We start from the raw sequence: 16,844 nt of genomic DNA on the forward strand, positions 1-16,844 counted from the left end.
GAAGGAAGTCAATTACAAATATCCTGCGAGATCGGAGAAAATGTCAAAAGAAGGGCGGAAAGTAGCTTTGTTCAACTAACCGGACTTGTTGAGTGGCTCAAAGAAGCTCTGTCGAGTCGACGTCCGTCGGCTTGCATAGGTTCAAGGATGACGCATCCGAAGCTCCAACCAAAGAAACTGTACGTATTGGATATCTCCAAAAACGACAGTGATAGAATTGGCAAATCGACCTGCGAGAACGCACTTACCGTGCAAGTACCCACGATGTCTCTCGCGCAGCTATCAAAGCTTCTTCCTCTACCGGAGCCCGACCTGCAGCAAGTATTGGACTACGCAGCAACATTGTCGAAGCAGGATGCAGCCGATCACTTCAACAACCTTCTGGGCGAATCACCGCAATCGATAGAGTTTATCTCCTCCTTCAACTCCCGCCGACAAGACCTTGCCTCTACCTCGAAGTCACAAGCTACTCCAGCATCGAACGAGACCTCGGGAGTTCCCAGGAGCACCCGCAAACCAGCCAAAAAGAAAGCTCCCCTCCACACCCCCGCACCTCGACAGATACAAGATACCTACGCCGCGCAGGGCACAGCATACATCAAGAAGAACTCAGACGATGACTACATAACCAAGAAACCCATTCCATCAACTTCAGCTTCAACCTCAAGACCTCCCACGCAACCCAACAATGCCTTCACCTTGCAACCCAAACCCGTCGCGATCCAAGCCCCCACCCCCAAACCACCCCCCTCCGCAGCAGGACCCCTAATCTCCGACTTCAAGACCTCAAAATCGAATCCTACCTTCCGAACCTCGTCTCCCGCCCCCTCAGCCTCGAAAACAAAAGTGAACATCACCGGCGGGACGTCGATGCACGGGGCCTCAACCGTGCTCTCTGAGCTCGATGCCGCGATTCGAAGTCTGGAGATAAGCACGAATAGCAGTCTCCTCCTGCCTGCAGCACAAAGGGCATGTAATTGCATTGGTTCAAGACATCCGCTGCTTACTGCTGCGCCGAACTGTTTGAATTGCGGGAAAGTGATTTGTGTGAAAGAGGGTCTTGGGCCCTGTACATTCTGCGGGGAACCTCTGCTCAGTGCGGTCGAAGTTCAGGGTATGATTAGAGAACTACGAGAGGAGCGAGGGAGGGAGAAGATGCTGTTAGACAATGCTGGGAACCGGCGGGCAGAGGTTTCGAAGAAGCCTGCTCCGTTTACGGCACCAAGGAATATGGATATGAGTCCTGCGGAGCTGAAGGCGAAGGAGCATAGGGACAAGTTACTGAGTTTTCAGGCGCAGAATGCGAAGAGGACGACGGTGAGGGATGAGGCGGCGGATTTTGAGACGCCGGTTATGGCGGGGGTTAATATGTGGGCTAGTCCCGCTGAGAGGGCGAGGCAGTTGAAGAGGCAGCAAAACGTGCTGGCTGAGCAGGAGTGGAACGCTAGACCGGAGTATGAGAAAAGGAAGACAGTGTTGAGTATTGGGTTTGAGAAGGGGAAGGTGGTTAAGAGGATGGGTGTGGCGCCTGTGGAGAGGGAGAAGCCTAAGGTGGCGGAGAGTGATGAGGAGGGGGTTGAGGAGCTGCCGTTTAGTGATGTTAGTGGGAATAAAGGGGGTGGGACTTTTAGTCGGAATCCACTGCTGGGGGGTTTGATCAAGCCTATCTACAATAGTGGAAGGGGGAAGGAACCGGATACAGAGACATCAGAGATTAGAAAGAAAACTTGGAGGAGAGTACAGGATAGTTTAGAGGATAATGAGGCAATCATATTAGACGGCGGGGTGTTTGGTGGAACGTCTGATAGAATAGAGCAAGAAGAGCCCGCTTGTGGTTAGCCTGCGATTTTATAGAAGAATAAAGATGCGGTCACTTGCAAAGGATGGTTCAAAATATTCTGGAGAGCAGTGATATCATTTCCAATATCATTATTCATAAAAGTCGAAGCACTTCCAGTCCTCGATAAAATGCAAGGCATCAAAAGCCCAAAAACATAACCCTGCCAGCCGTAGTATCAAAACAAATCCTGTCCCCTATATCCGAATCCGAAGGTTCCCAAGTATCCTCGATCATTCAGTCCCTAATCTCCCACGTATCCAAAATACATCATCTAATCACTATCACCATCCAGTCCGCGAGACCGGCTTCTTGATCTCGAGTGGTGTCTGTGATGATGGTGGTGGTGATGTCCGTGATGACTTCCAGAGTCACTTTCAGCATATCCGGGGTAGAGACCTGGCTGCTGTCCACCATATTGGCTCCCCTGCACCGAGTGCTCATACTTCTTCTCTTCCTTATGCTTCTTGTGCTTCCCTTATCCTCCAAGTTAGTATGGGCTTTTCCTGATTTTGGAGCTCGGGAGCTGAGGAGATATAAGCTTACCTTCCAATACGTTGGCTCCGATCGCACCCACAACTGAACCTAACACTGTACCTAGTGCTCCACCACCACTAGAACAAATTAGCACATATTTCTTTAGGAAGCCAGGAACGAGCCGGGACACTGAAATCCTCCCGGCCAGTGGCATAGGAAGCTTGGAGTATGAGATAAATAAAAAGGCTCCTTACACTTTGTGCCCGAGAAACCCGCCGCTTGCTCCTCCAATTAGCGTTGCTCCAAGGCCCTTCTCTCCGTCAGGGCCTGGTGCGCCATCAGGGCCGTAACCGGCACGGTCGTCGTTGTACGGAGGTTGGTTGGGATAAGCTTGTGCGGCTCCGTACGGAGGTTGAGGGGATGGAGGTTGGTATGGTGCCTGACCCTGCTGAGGGTATGGAGAACCTTGTTGTTGGTATGGAGGTTGCTGTTGATGCGGAGCTGGGGAGTGTGCCGGAGAATGACCTCCGTAATTCGGCTGAGGCGGGTATTGATTTTGATAGCCACCCTGCTGTTGTGTGTAATTCGGGGCGGAAGGATATTGGGATTGAGGAGGATATTGTCCTTGAGGAGGGTATTGTTGTTGACCGTAAGGTGGTTGTTGAGGCTGGCCTGCGTAGTAGTCGTTGTTCGACATGATGTCTGTACTGTGTGGTGATGTGATGTGGAAAGTCACAAAGGTTCTGATGTTGATGAAGAGGGGAGGAGAAGGGTACGAGAGACGACAGATGGGAGATTAAATACCTTGCCACGGCTGTCCTCAGTGAATGTGTGCTGTGCTGACTTACGTGCTTCAGTGGGGAAGAGGGGCTGGCGAGCTCTTCGTTTCCCACCTAATCAGAACGGCAGGCCTGGCATCTCGCACCTGCAGGTCAGACTCCCACCAAATGACACTGGAGCTTCGTGAATGGATGCTTGCAAAGTCCGGGTGATGAAGGTTGCGCTGTCGCGAATCAGAGGGCCATGTGCCGTTGCGCATCATGGGGCTGTGGCTGTGATGTTCTGATGGCGAGCACTTGAGCTTCCATGAACCTGAACCGAGACATTCACGGAAGGCTGAGCCTTCTGACGTATGGCGAGTGGATTGCGAGTCCCCGGACCCGCCGAGAGCCTCTGCAGCGATTCCGATGCCGAGGATTGGGAGTTGCGAGCTTGTGCGAGGCGGTGGAGGAGTCGTTGCCAGTGTAGTGCGCCACCATCGTTGAGCTGCAGAGTGCCTTGTGGCGAAGCAGCTACACAGCCCTAACAGAACATTCTCCATACTCTTTCAAGAATCATCCTTTTGCGTTGCAATGAAGCGTTACCAATCCAGCAAAATTTCCATCCTGTTCTATTCTTCAACGAGCTCTTGACGCAATCGAGTTACTTGTCTCGATCGCAACTCCCTACAACTTGCACAAAGCCAATAGGCAAGTCGGTAACTCGGCATGAAACGAGGCAAAATATTATCAAAGGCAGAGTATAACAGCTGGGAGAGGACACAAACTTGGTACACACTCTGTTGGAGATGAAGGGTGTCTTGTGAAATTTCTGAAATGGCAAGAACGACATTTTGAATTCGTGTCTTGGCAAGCAAAGGAAAAGCACGAAACACTCCCGCGAGTTGAGGCATTCCAGTTGTTCAGTAAGCTTTCGGTATTTTCCACATGCATATCTCAAAGTTCGAGCTTTACATTTCTTGATTCTCTAGCTACCTGTGCAAAGAAGCTCCTTTCTTCTGTCCAAGAGATGAACATACCACGTGATAACCACGTGATTTTATATCAATCACACCGAATGACTCAACCTTCGGACTTTCATAACAAGGTACTTAAAGGGAAGCAGATTCGGTTTTGTCTTCTCTCTCTAGCGACCTAATGTCATCCACACTAGAAAGCCTCCTCGCTTCCCCTACTGCATTAGTCTCAACCAGCATCCTCTCCTTCATCCTCGCACGTGCAATAATCTCACGCGTCAGGAAAAATGGCCCAATCCCCTATGCACCAAAGGTGATAAAATACAACAGCTACGCATATTCAATCTTCTCACTCTTCCTGTGCATGAGTGTCACAGCTTCAACATGGGACGAAATATTACGCTCATCAGATCCTTCAATCACGGCCCTGATCTGTTCATCTTCCTCATCAGAGTTTGACAGAAAGCTGAGATACTTTTACCATGCGTCGAAGATATATGAGTATGTGGATATCTTCAACGTCCTTGCTGCGGGAGGGGTGGTTAATGCACATTTTGCGATTCATCATTTCACTGTGGGTGTGCTCAATTATTCCCATTCGAATCCAAACCGGTCGCCGCGATTGTACTTATAACGTCACAGACAATGTACCTCACCTATGCACGTGTCCTACTCTACCCAGCAGGATGGAAGATCTTCGCCGGACTCAACACGATGCACCACGCATTTATGTATGCCTACTTTGGCGGAGCAGCTATTTTCTCGGATATGCTTCCTTGGACGGGGACTTTGCAGTTGGTGGCCGGGATGCTGGGGGAGTTGTATGTTATCAGGGATGTGTGGAGTGGAGGGAGAGAGTGTGGGAACATGGCGTCGTTGTGGGCCAATTGGTTGGCGCTGGGGCTGCTATCGACGTATTTGGTGCTGTTTACTGGGGATTTGAGGGCGAGGGGGGAGAATGGGAAGGAGTAGATCTGATGCAGCTTTATACGTTATTTGGACACGCTATGGGAGGGGTCGATCGAGGAACTTGCTTATTCATGTACAGGAATTGATGGGGAGAACATTATTGCGAGAATTCTAAACAAAATGTAACATTTCCCTGCCCGAAATCAAAATTTTAACACATCATTCAGAGCCACCTCACCAAATAAGACCCTCGTACGGATCATCGAACCAAAAGCCGCCAAGGCCCATTCGCTCCATTCGCTCCATTTCTTCCCTGAGAAGTAATTCGTTGGAGTCAATTTCGCTGAAGTAATCCTCGACGTAAGGCGAACGATAGTTGGAAAGGCGGGGAAGAGGCCCATACGGCATTCGGGGCCGATCGAGGGCCTGCAAGTCAAAGATGCTTCCAGCTCTGGATGATGCCCGTGAGCCTCCTCCGAGAAGACCACCTCCTCCTAGCAATCCTGCTCTTCCTCCGAGAAGGCTGTCTCGAGAGCCAAGGCCATCCATACCCATCCCCATACCCCGCCCGTGTAACCCTCCACGACGGCCACCCAAACCACCGAACGGGTCATCATCCAAAGGCGATCTTCCGGCAAACAAAGATGCACCACGAGATCCCAGTGGGCTTCGTCCACCACCACCGAGATTCAAACCTCCAATCCCATCCATGAGTTCGCTCATCGATCCTCGTCTTCGTCGAAGCATGGGCGTATCGTCAAATCGGGTACCTCCTTCTCGACCAAATCCCATGCCTCTGCCACCCCTGTTTCGACCCAAAAGGGATGATCGACCACCGAACATCATGTCATCGAACCGTCCCCCTGAACACCCTAAACTACCAAGTCCGTGAGAACGGCCACCGCGGGAATGGAACCCGTTACCTGGGTGGTAATGACTGGATCGATCTGAGAACATGTTTTGAAGATGAGAGCTCTGGAGCGGCAAGCATAGGGCCTACATGCGTTTGGTAGCGCCGTACAATGAAGGATCTGGAATGTTGTAAAGTGGTGAGATAGATGTAGGACAAACAATGTGACCGAAATTTTTTTTTCTCGAACGATCGAGTGGAAAGCAGAATATGAGAGCAAAGGATCTTAATAAGGATATCGGGAAGGACAAGAATCCATGGTGGCAAGGTACAAACACAGACGGCTAGAATGAACTGCCAACAACATGTGTAATGTGAACCTCCCACCAGACTTGTTATGTTCATAGGTGGCTAATCAATACGGAGAAAGAAAATGTTTGCCTGCTCTGGAAGCTTACACAGGCTGTCATCTCTTTGACGCGTCAGGTTGAAGAGCTGTGTGACTGCGATACATCACAGGTTCAGTGGTACCTCCATGCTGCGCTGGCAAGCCAAAGAAGTCCAATGCGGGAACAGATTGCCGCCTCAAACATGCAGATGTGTCTGAAAGTGGTTAAATTGAGGCAACTATGCAGCAAACAATTAAAGATAGGGCCTTGTCATCCGCCATGGCAAACCTTCTCCACCTTTGGGTCGGAAAACATGCATGATTGGAACCCGTCTGTTCAGTCCCGGCGGACTCGGAGGCCTTGAGATATTGCTCTGAATGGCAGTCAGGGCAAGTGAAGATAAATGAAGACACATCGACCCCTGTCTCCTTGGCCTGACAGTCCTGTGCGATAATGCGAGGTACTAGCGCGTCTCCTCGTCAGCACCTGATGAGCCCCCATTCTCAAAAGTTGACTCTGGATATTGCTACGCGTGAAGTGAGGATATAATCAAAGCAGTCGAGTGTATTGTGAAAGCAATGAACGTGAACAACGTTACGAAGTGACGTTCGTCTAGTTGACGATGAGATGAGATGAGAAGTCCGATCGTGCCTGCCGCTTTACCTAAACGAGCGTTAGCATCGCAAAAAGAAGTGTGTGAGCTTGGTGCTCCTGGAAGTTCTCAACTTTGCCTCGAACCTCTCGTTGATCACCACCACCACCTCTACACCTACGTTACTACGTTACCACTATTCAACATACACTCGCGCGCAATCCCAGGCTTGATTTCGAAGCCGTCCAGATCCGACAGTCCACCTGAAATCCTTACTAAGCAAAAGCTTCTCGCGTCTTTGTTCACGCGACTCCTTCTCTGTTGCGGCAAGAGTTCTCTGTGTTATCTCTAGCAAGCCAGCGATCAATTATGCCTTCACACATGCCCTCTAGCTTTGCATCTGCTGCGGCAGGCCAAGGTTCGAGTCGCGATCCCCGGAGTGCGAGGGGTGACGGACGAGGTAGCGGGGACTGGTACGTACGATCCTGAACCATAATGTTCACTTCTTTCCAAAATATTGCACTGGTCTCGATCGTTGCCTAATCGAAGTTGTGCCGAGTTTCCCGATTCTTGCATTTCTGCTTGGACCTGCAGAAGTGGAGTTGCCAGGATTCATTTCTGGAGTTCTGCATTTGGCAACACACAACCAAGATGCCCGGCCTTGGTGGGAATACTGGCCCTGTGCCCCCTCCACCGAGGACAACTATTGAAGATTACATCACTAACGCGAGACCCTCACGAAACAGGGCGCGCAGAGAAAATAGGCCTTCTAATGGCACCGTAACCCTACGACGGTCCTCTACAACCCCAGTGGCGCAACCCGCTTCTCAAGGGGAACCACCACTTCCAACACCAAGTGCGGAGACCCTTGCATCATATCAACCGTCGACCTCCACCTACGATCACTCTACAGAGTTTCGCTACTCTAAGAATCAACTAATAGACATTTACAAGGCTCAAATGGAGTCGGGGGTATCAAACGGAGATATCTCGCACCTCTTTGAAAATGGCTGGGACCCTAAACAATCGAACGGAGCAAATGGTCGAAGCAGTTGGGGAAAGAGCAGCGATGGTAGAGATGCTCAGGGTCCTAATATTGCCTGGGAGCCAAAGGGTAATATTCAACCAATTTGTCTAGAGGAAATGTCAGAAGAGGAGAAACTTGTAGGCCCACCAACCTGTCTCCCACCGCTATCCAACTGACTCCGAATAGATATTCTCTGGCGATGTTAACTCTCCAATGAAACCTCCGCCACAGAGCTCGAACAAAGATCCTAATGCCCCAGGGGGCATGAACGGTCGCAAGACTTCCTTTTCGCAGGGCCCAGCCCCATACCTTTCGTCTCCCGCATCGAGCAGACCAGGCACGCGCCGACAGCAAACCAGTGACTCCATATCTCTGGCCTCTCCAGGCGCAAGCCGATTTTCCAGGGATGAGCCCTCCCCCTTTTTCACTCGCAAGCTCAACGAATCAAAAGACAGCCAAGACGATCGAGTTGAAGATTCGAAGAGCAATTTGCCATTTGGTGGTTTAATGCGTAGCAACACAGCTGGGAGTGCATTGGGCAATGGCCCAACTTCGCCGTGGGGTCGTGATGGAACCATGGGAACATTTGGAAGTTTCGCTCTCGGCGGATCTTCTACAAACCCAACTCCCATGGAAAAGCGGCCGGGATTGCCAACGCGTGAAAGCCGCTTGGCGTCTTTGATGCCAAAGGAAAGCACAGAGGACATGTCGAAGGCTGCTGAGAGACCATGGAGACCTAGACAGCGTACAGATACCGACCCATTTTCCGATGATACCCCTACTGGAAGTGCTGCTTTAGGCGGTGGCCAAGACACAAGCCCGCCACAAAACTCGCAACGTAGGGCTCCTGGATTAGATACTCCTATGAGAGCAGCGCCCAGCGACTTTGGAATGTCTGACATGCCAAGCTTTCGTGACGCTCCTCAACGTGGACAGAGTCACCAGACTCCCCAAGGCCGTCATGATGAGCATGAACCTCTCAGTCCCGCCGATACCAACCCCTATCGCAGTCCACCTGAGGATAGAAATGATGGAGACAATGATAGCTATGACGGCGAATCCATGCAACATAGTCGAGTTCAAGGACTCGGCGGTATTCCTGAGCATCCTAATACATTTGGGAACTTGCCTCGCGGCTTCGCCAACGCGGGTTTTGACGGAAGCGATCGCAGTCAAACATCCAGCGCCGGTGCTTCTAAAGGATTTCCTACTTTGGGCGGCCTCTCTTCCGTTGGTGCTGGGCTTGGCAGCATGGGCGGATGGCCAACAGGCGGTAATCCCATCGGGACTCCTGATCGTGAGAATCGACCTGCCTTCTCCTCCGCGCCGTTTGGGAACTCTATCTTTGGACCCATGGGCGATCTTCAATCTCCATCCTTGAGTGGTCTAGGGGGTGTTTTCGGGCAAGGTCAAGGTAGTAATCTCTCTGGGACTGGCACAGCCGGCCGTGGCAGTAAACTCGGATCTCTATTCCCTGCAGCCATGCAAGCACAAATGCAGAATGTTGATGCGGAAAACACAGCAGAGGGTGGGGACCTCAGGCATAGCAGCGCATATGGGGCTATTGGCAGAAGTGCCTTCCCTCCCTCCCGCGATACTGATAGCCCTATGCGAGCTGGCAGACATGCCTTTGAAGACTTGTTCCCGCCGACAGACAGCTCTCGCAACCAAGGTCCCTTCTCAACATCTGACAACGCTCCTGGACAGACAGCCACTTCATTCTCCCAAGCTACTACGGCCCAGTCCAACTATCAACAGTCACAAGCCAGTTCGGATTCCGCAGCTAATCAACTGCCCACCGCTCAACAGCGGGTTATGGTCATGCCAGATAGGATGAGATGGGTCTACCTCGATCCACAAGGCATGGTACAAGGACCTTGGTCCGGCCTCGAAATGCACGATTGGTACAAAGCATCATTCTTCACGCCTGATCTATCTGTGAAGAAGCTCGAGGATGCCGAATTTGAACCCCTCGGTCAACTGATCCGACGTATTGGAAACTCCCGAGAGCCTTTCCTTGTGCCCCAGATCGGAATTCCCCATGGCCCGCCAACAACCCAGGCTGGCGCTCCGTTTACTCCTGCAGCCACCGGTCCTGGAAGCGCCTCAGGTCAACCTGGTGCTGTCCAACCTCCATTTGCAGGAGCCTTTCCAAGCTTTGGCACGACTTTGACTGCAGAACAGCAGAACAATCTAGAACGCCGGAAGCAGGAGGAACAGTTCTTAATGGCTCGTCAACGAGAGTATTTGGCTCAACAGCAAGTCAGTATGAAGCAAATGCAAATGAGCGGAATCCCCGGAGCCCTTCATCATCATTCAAGTGCTCACAGTCTGCAAAGCCAGCCAAGCTTTGGAAGTATGACTTCTCCAATCGGCATGCCGCCGCAACCCCCCTTGCAAGGCGTATCCGGCTTCTTCGACGGTCCACCTAGACAAGTCCCTCCCCCACAAGTTGGTGGAATGGCACCTGACCATTTTCGCGCGGAAGACATCGCACGGTTGAGTCTCCAGGATCGACAACAACTCTTCGGTGCTGCTGCACCTGGCTCTCAACCGTCCCAGCCAAAGGCCACAACAGTCGGCTCACTCTTCACACACCCGGATGCCCAACGCCAAGCTGCAATGACGGAGCAGGATGATCCCCAGGGATTTAAAGCCCGTCTTCATGAGTTCAACCAGTTGAGAGCTGAGCATGATGCTGCCGAAGCCGCTCAAGCTTCGTTGGACCAATCTAATGATCCAATTGGACCACCCCAGCAAGTTCAGCAACAACACCAACAATATGATGAGCCGCCCCAACCTCGTCAGGACGAGGAGCCTAAGGCCGTCGTTCCCGAGGTACTTTCGCTTACTCAACAAGTTCAGAAAGCAGCTTCAGCTAAACAGTCACCCGTCACCGCCGTTCAACCAGAGTCCGCATGGGGGAAGGCCAACTCCGGTCTGCCAATGCCATTTCCTCCACCAAGGGAGTCGAACACTCCACTTCCGGCGCCAACTGCGCAGAGAGGACGGTCTAATCTACCCGAAGCTCTGAATGTGGACACAAGATCTCGTTCAGAGACACCTGAAATGGCAGCCACAACACCATCTCTTGCCCCATGGGCAAAGGAACCAGCGGAGGGTCCGAAGGGTCCGTCGTTGAAGGAAATACAGGAAGCTGAAGCGAAGAAGATGGCTAAAGCCGAGGAAATCGCGGCAGCCAATCGTCGTGTCCAACTCGAGCAAGAGATGAGGTTGCTTGCGAATCAGCCCGCTGCTCCTGCTCCAGGTCTCCCAACCTCTTCTACCTGGGGTAGTGGTGTTTCACCGGCAACGCCCACAACCGCACCATTGGCGTGGGCCAAACCAGTTATCACCACTCAAGCTGCTAGTGTCAGTAAGAGGACTTTGGCCGACATCCAGAGAGAGGAAGAGCTTCGCAAGCAGAAGATTGCTGCCCAAGTAGCGCAGACATCTTCTGGAGTCTCTAGTGGTAAGCGTTATGCAGATCTGGCAAGCAAGCCCACCGCGCCTAGCCAACCCCTTGGCGGCTCGGCTTGGTCTACAGTCGGCGCAGGTGGTAAAGTCAAGATTCCCACTGGTCCGTCCGTTGCGGCGCCCCAAGCTGTTCGGTCTGTCAGCAGTGCAAATAATGCCACCACATCAGTCTCTCGCGCTCCACGACCAGCTCCTACTGTCCGCAGTGCTACAACTGGGCAGAGCAATATCAATGCTGCTAATGAGGAGTTTACCAAATGGGCTAAGGGAGAGTTGACCAGAGGCTTGAACACGGGCATCAACGGTGAGAACACATGCTGTTGTAATCGAAAGCACTTTTACTAATGGTCCCTAGTTACCAACTTTTTTAACGGTCTCTTGAATTTTCCTGCAGATGAGGAGCTTATCGCGGATACCATCTATGGTAGCTCTACGCTAATGGATGGTCGCCGCTTCGCAGAAGAATTCCTCCGACGTCGTAAGCAAGCCGAAAAGGGTATCATTGAACCAGCCAATACTGCGCCTGTCAGCAGCGTGTCAACCGGTGGTGATATGTCAGCGGGTTGGAGTCAAGTTGCCAAGAAAGGTCCGCCAAAGGAAGAGACACCTGCCGGCTTCAAGGTCGTCCCCAACAAGAAGAAAGGCAAGAAATGAACGCAATATCGGAGCATTGTATCAATATGTATGAGTAGACGCGTCAACGTCACAGCTCTGTTTTACCTAGCATAGCGATCTTCATGGATGGGTATATGCATGAGCAAGCATTGGTCTCTCTCCCGCAGCTGATGCGGATTGTATACTGTACAGCATATAAATGAGAAGCGTTTTATGAAATCTCTAGACTTACCAATGACACACTGTGATGAAATAAAATGTGCTTGGCCAACTGTGCAAAACCACGAGTGCAGCACCCACCTTCAAGATCCCAGCCTCACTGGCGAGCTGGAGTGCAGAAGCTCGGACTTACAACAATGAATGTGCCAGTTCAATCGATGTTTTTTGAAGTCTGGGGCAATTCATATGCTGACTTCTCTTCTCTAAGACTCCCAATGGCAGGAGGCCATTCGATGGCTCAAACATCAAGACACTGTAGACAATTTCTGCATCTTCTCCGAGCTGCTGCCCTAGGGAGCCGAGACAACTGCGTTTGGACTCAAAGTGACACCCTGCAGCTTGCAGTGCATCGTTGTGACTGCACGCAATTAAGCTACTCCTAGAATGGGGCGCTGATCCCAATGCGCTTCGAGACAGTGATGATGAAGTCGAGGGGGTCCGACAAACGCAGCCAACCCTGGCTTGTGACATTGGCGTCACCGTGTACCCACCCCACTTCAGGTCTTGAAAAATGGCAGAGTATCAGGAAACGGAAGGGGTATGAAAACAGAGCGACTGTTGATAGAGAATGGAGCATGGGGTGATGGATATGACCAGATAGCTGGGGTATTGGTTGCGCTATAGTCGAGAAAATCACTCCATTCTAAAACTCCGTCTCTGCTCATCGTGAATGTTGACCACTCCTTGGATTCCTTACATATCCTCGCTTCACCCCATCCGAAGATTCGTTGGTTGAAAGCGCAAACCCATGAGCATGGGAATGTTTCTGGCTTTGGGTACATCGGCCCTGTTCCAGGATTGTCGAATCTTCAGCCTCAAGCCCTAAGCTACTGCGGAGTTGGTGTCAACACGATATCTAGCAAGGCTGTGCTAAGACACCGCGAGTCATAGACAAACTTGTCCTTCACTCTAGTTTATGACGATGCAGATGCAAACAGCAATCTTGAGGGTGCAGTTCCATGAACGACAACACTCTCGTCGAATCGAATCCGTCTCAGTCCAAATCTTTAAGAAGCGAAATGTCCCAGACAAGGAAAATGGGTAAGATAGTCAATGAAGATAAATCTCAGCAACAGATTCAGATATTCAAAAATCCAAGGGACTTTTCCACTCATCTTCCTCGTCATTTAGTCCTTCAAGACTAGAACGTCGTGGCTGATTTCTGCCATACGCCTTTGCTGCGGTCGTAGACCGGCCTTCGCGATCATAAATTTCCTCTCTCCCTCTGCTCTTCCACTCCCTCTCTCCGGTCCCAAAACCGCCCTTCTTGACAGTCAGAGCCCCAGCTTGACCCCCATCGCCCTGTTTCTTAAAATGCATATCAAGTGACTTGACAGACGTGGGATTCATACTGCCCGGGGACATCGGGTCCCAACTCTCCCTAATTTTCTCCTGGACGACGTTCCGGTGCTGTCGTCTGAAATGCTGAATACGATCCGGAATCGAGACTTTGAGTCTGTCGTCCGGGGATTCAGAGCCGCTGTCATCCTCCCATCCCTCATCTTGGGCCTTTGCCGTCTCTTTCCAATAGTGGTCTCCATCGAGATACTCCTCATCGTAGAGCTCAGTATCTTCTCCGCCGAGGTTGAAGAAGTCAAGAATACGTTGGAACTTTTCTTCCTCGCTGTACATGTCCGGTGGTCCGATGGTGCTTTTGTTGCCGATATCCACAATCTGCTGCGCACTGATGGGCATACCTGATGTGTGTTTTGGAGAACGGTTTGCGTCCTCGCGGGACCAGCCCAAGTATCTCGAGCTCCAAATCTTGAACCGTATAAACTTGGGGTTGAACATGAAATCGAAACAATTACGCAGATCTTTTCGCAGCTCGCGGTAATGCTCAACCCAGTAAACGGACGCGTAGGTCAATAATGCCCACTCCGGTTCGTCGCTGTGCGTTTCGAGGTACTTGGAGACTGTCATACCGAGTTTGAAGGCTTCCTCTCTGCTGGTGTCGAACAGTTGGATGTAGTCAACACAGACTTGGAGCAGATAACGCGTTGCAACATCTAGTCGGATAGAGTGCTCCCATTGTGGCGGCTGGTCTTGAGTTGCCAGGTTCTGGTGCTTCAAATACTTGAGCTCAGCGACTGTAGGCCGCTCAATTTTCCATCCAAAAGGCCGAAGATAATGACCAAGACCAAACTCAATCAATGGTTGCGTGTCCAGGAGGAACTTTTTGGCAGTCTGATGGACTAAATACACCCGATTGGCTCGGATTCTAATGAAATGACCACATAAGAGCCGCAGGTGATTTGCGAACGGTTTGCAAAGCTTCGAGCTCAGGATCTCCAATTCCAGGACTTTCCCATATGATTGTGAAGGTCCTGCCGAGTGCATGTCTGCCGCGGAAAGCGCGGTAGAGTACCCAACTCTATCCGAACCTGCTCCTTCGGAGTCTCGTGGGTAGTAGTCTTGATGCACCTCAACAGCCACACACATCTCTTCTAACGTGAGAGGTCGTGCCGCAGCGATGACGATATATAATATCTTCCTTGTTTTCAAAGGGAACTTCCTTGCTGTTAAAAGCCGCCGATATACATCGTCCAAGTTAGTCGTCCGTAAGATAGCTTCGAGCTGCTCTTTAGATATCCCGTCAACTTCTGCGTCCTCAAGGAGCTTGACAACCAAGGATACCCAAAGGAAAGTAAAATCAGCACCATCAATCAATCTGTTCTCAACTTTTGCTAGAACGTCTTCCGAGAGTTCAGACTTAGGTCCGAACTCTTCAATTTTGGCCCGAATGAATAGGTTGATGTCCTTTGCTATTGCTATCACTTCGTCCTCAGCCATAAGCCTTGATTTTCTTTGCAGGCCAGGGTAATTCTTCTCGGTCGTATCCTTGCCGAAAAGTTGGAGTCGTCGTTGAATCAAGTTATCCGGCCTGCTAAGGATGACCATTTTGAAAGGACCTTGGCCGCCGGGATTTGATTGTACCGGGATTGTGAAATATGTCGCTAGACATTTTACCAGTAGATCCCGGGACTTTGGTTCACACTCATCCAGACCATCGATAATGCAAAGCGTATCTCGAAAACTTTCGTCTTCGATGGTACTCATCAACATTGACTGCAGGCATGCGAACTGCTTAAACGTCCGTTTCGGGGTCGTGTCATGCTTGGCCATCGCATGTTTTAACAAGGAAGGCTGGAAGCAATAAATCTGGTGAAGTATGGCAGATAAGGCAGACTGTGCATTGTTTTGATACTCGAAACCATCTTTGAAGAAGAAATAACACACATTCCTTCTGCTCTTATGGTGTTCAAATAGGTGTTTGGCAGCCACCGACTTCCCACATCCAGCATCAGCAGTAATCCAGAGGAGAGTTGAAGCTGGGGTAGAGTCGAATTGAACCCACTTCTCATGGTTCAATATCCAACCGCAAGTTCCGGGAATAGGGTCGTCGACTTGGCTGAGATGAGATTCATAGCCGGAATCGAACTCTCTCAAACACGATCGTTCTTCTTCGGTGAGTGCTAGGTTGTGGGACTTAGTCTTCACTCAGAAAACTTGTCCTTATGTGACTTACATATTTTCTCCGGTGCTTCTTCTCTTTCGATTATCTCACCGATATTGTGCCACGCAGTCTTATATCGTGAGTCGCCTACTCTAGGGAACTTGCAGATAGAAGAGTGATTGGCTGATGCTGCAATATCAATTTCATTCGGCCAATTGAGAATCGATGAGCTCCGTTGAACGACCTAGTCGAGTCAGTCAAGTTGTCTCTGGAGTTGCCCGTCTACTTACAAGACTATTGAGTCCCTTCATAAACTCCGTCTCATAGAAGCTTCGGATCTTCAGTTGTGCGCCTCGGTACGCAAAAGACTCGGTTATACGCCTTAGCATCTCCGAATCAATCTTCAAATCCTTCGAGAGTTGTACATTCGTGGAGTATCCCAAGGTCGCTGCCCGAATCAACATTGTACCAACATGGTCCCAGAACGCCAGGTCCGAGCCGTGGTGTGGTGTACCGAAAAAAGCAACGCCTCGTATGTTTTCGAGGATATTCGAGTAGTGCTCGTTTTGCTCGTGTGCGCGGACAACTGCCTGCTAGGTGATTAGCTTTTTTCTCTCGAAGAGCAGGGAATGTTCACCTGCTTGAAGACGATTCCTCCCAGACTATGGCAGATGAAGACAATGGGTCTTTTCTTCTCCACGGAGCCCCTCCTACTCGATTTGATGGATGCTAGGAGCTCCGAAGCGAAGTCTCGAACGTTTGCATTGGACGTGCTGAAGTAGGAGACTGAATTGTAACCAAAGGACTGTATTCGTGCGTTTGGGATGTCCTTGCGCAGGAACTCAGGGTCCTTCAGCCAATTGGCACCTGTAGTACGATCCGTCCATGTTGCCTCATAGTGCCCATTCAGGCCATGGATGGCGATGATATCGACACATCGCTCTTTCCCAGCTGGCTGTGGAACCAGAACCTTCAACCCGAACCGCGTTGGATCGTCCTCGGGACTCGACTTGCTTTTCGCACCCTCAATAGGCTGGTCCTGCGAGTTCTCACAGAGGGTATCCGAGTGGTTTGGGATGACCACATTTTGCTCCGTGTGAGTCTTGTCAACTTCGGCCTTGGAATCTCCAGAGGTGCCAGTCTTCCAAAAGTGGAAGCGCTTGGACGGTCCCATGACTAATCAATCGGGAGCTTCACTGATTTTTTCACTGCATCTGAGCATTCTCTCTACAGGAAAAAAAGAATTTCAAACGCTTCGAT

The 16,844-nt window shown here is 50.8% G+C and overlaps 7 protein-coding genes across 7 annotated transcripts; 3 read left to right on the forward strand and 4 right to left on the reverse strand.

The window, feature by feature from the left end:
* The first annotated feature begins 179 nt into the window (after window positions 1-179).
* On the forward strand, window positions 180-1,922 carry K444DRAFT_610760 (zf-C2HC5-domain-containing protein). Its single transcript, XM_024879815.1, has one exon. It carries the CDS (start codon window positions 265-267, stop codon window positions 1,837-1,839), a length of 1,575 nt encoding a protein of 524 aa, XP_024739645.1. The 5' UTR covers window positions 180-264; the 3' UTR covers window positions 1,840-1,922.
* Window positions 1,923-2,259: 337 nt separating this feature from the next.
* Window positions 2,260-2,643, reverse strand: K444DRAFT_610761 (uncharacterized protein). The gene is made up of 2 exons (XM_024879816.1): window positions 2,394-2,643; window positions 2,260-2,355 (listed from the first exon to the last, which is right to left on the reverse strand). Exons 1-2 carry the CDS (start codon window positions 2,526-2,528, stop codon window positions 2,296-2,298), a joined length of 195 nt encoding a protein of 64 aa, XP_024739646.1. The 5' UTR covers window positions 2,529-2,643; the 3' UTR covers window positions 2,260-2,295.
* A 297-nt stretch (window positions 2,644-2,940) lies between these two features.
* K444DRAFT_348998 (uncharacterized protein) lies at window positions 2,941-3,729 on the reverse strand. The gene has a single exon (XM_024872089.1). The coding sequence runs from the start codon at window positions 3,633-3,635 to the stop codon at window positions 3,168-3,170; it is 468 nt and encodes a 155-aa protein (XP_024739647.1). The 5' UTR covers window positions 3,636-3,729; the 3' UTR covers window positions 2,941-3,167.
* Window positions 3,730-4,128: 399 nt separating this feature from the next.
* On the forward strand, window positions 4,129-5,209 carry K444DRAFT_348778 (uncharacterized protein). Its single transcript, XM_024872088.1, has 2 exons — window positions 4,129-4,623; window positions 4,692-5,209. The coding sequence occupies exons 1-2, from the start codon at window positions 4,231-4,233 to the stop codon at window positions 5,019-5,021; spliced, it is 723 nt and encodes a 240-aa protein (XP_024739648.1). The 5' UTR covers window positions 4,129-4,230; the 3' UTR covers window positions 5,022-5,209.
* On the reverse strand, window positions 5,193-5,915 carry K444DRAFT_627626 (uncharacterized protein; the record flags this gene model as incomplete). Its single annotated transcript, XM_024882827.1, has 1 exon — window positions 5,193-5,915. One exon carries the CDS (start codon window positions 5,913-5,915, stop codon window positions 5,193-5,195), a length of 723 nt encoding a protein of 240 aa, XP_024739649.1.
* Window positions 5,916-6,937: 1,022 nt separating this feature from the next.
* Window positions 6,938-12,155, forward strand: K444DRAFT_610764 (uncharacterized protein). Its single transcript, XM_024879817.1, has 4 exons — window positions 6,938-7,262; window positions 7,536-7,953; window positions 8,003-11,597; window positions 11,649-12,155. Exons 1-4 carry the CDS (start codon window positions 7,159-7,161, stop codon window positions 11,945-11,947), a joined length of 4,416 nt encoding a protein of 1,471 aa, XP_024739650.1. The 5' UTR covers window positions 6,938-7,158; the 3' UTR covers window positions 11,948-12,155.
* Window positions 12,156-13,213: 1,058 nt separating this feature from the next.
* Window positions 13,214-16,758, reverse strand: K444DRAFT_627628 (uncharacterized protein; the record flags this gene model as incomplete). Its single annotated transcript, XM_024882828.1, has 4 exons — window positions 13,214-15,603; window positions 15,657-15,828; window positions 15,875-16,174; window positions 16,222-16,758. The coding sequence occupies 4 exons, from the start codon at window positions 16,756-16,758 to the stop codon at window positions 13,214-13,216; spliced, it is 3,399 nt and encodes a 1,132-aa protein (XP_024739651.1).
* Between the last annotated feature and the right edge of the window lie 86 nt (window positions 16,759-16,844).

Source organism: Hyaloscypha bicolor, assembly GCF_002865645.1.
Source record: "Hyaloscypha bicolor E unplaced genomic scaffold K444scaffold_53, whole genome shotgun sequence".
NCBI lineage: Eukaryota > Fungi > Ascomycota > Leotiomycetes > Helotiales > Hyaloscyphaceae > Hyaloscypha > Hyaloscypha bicolor.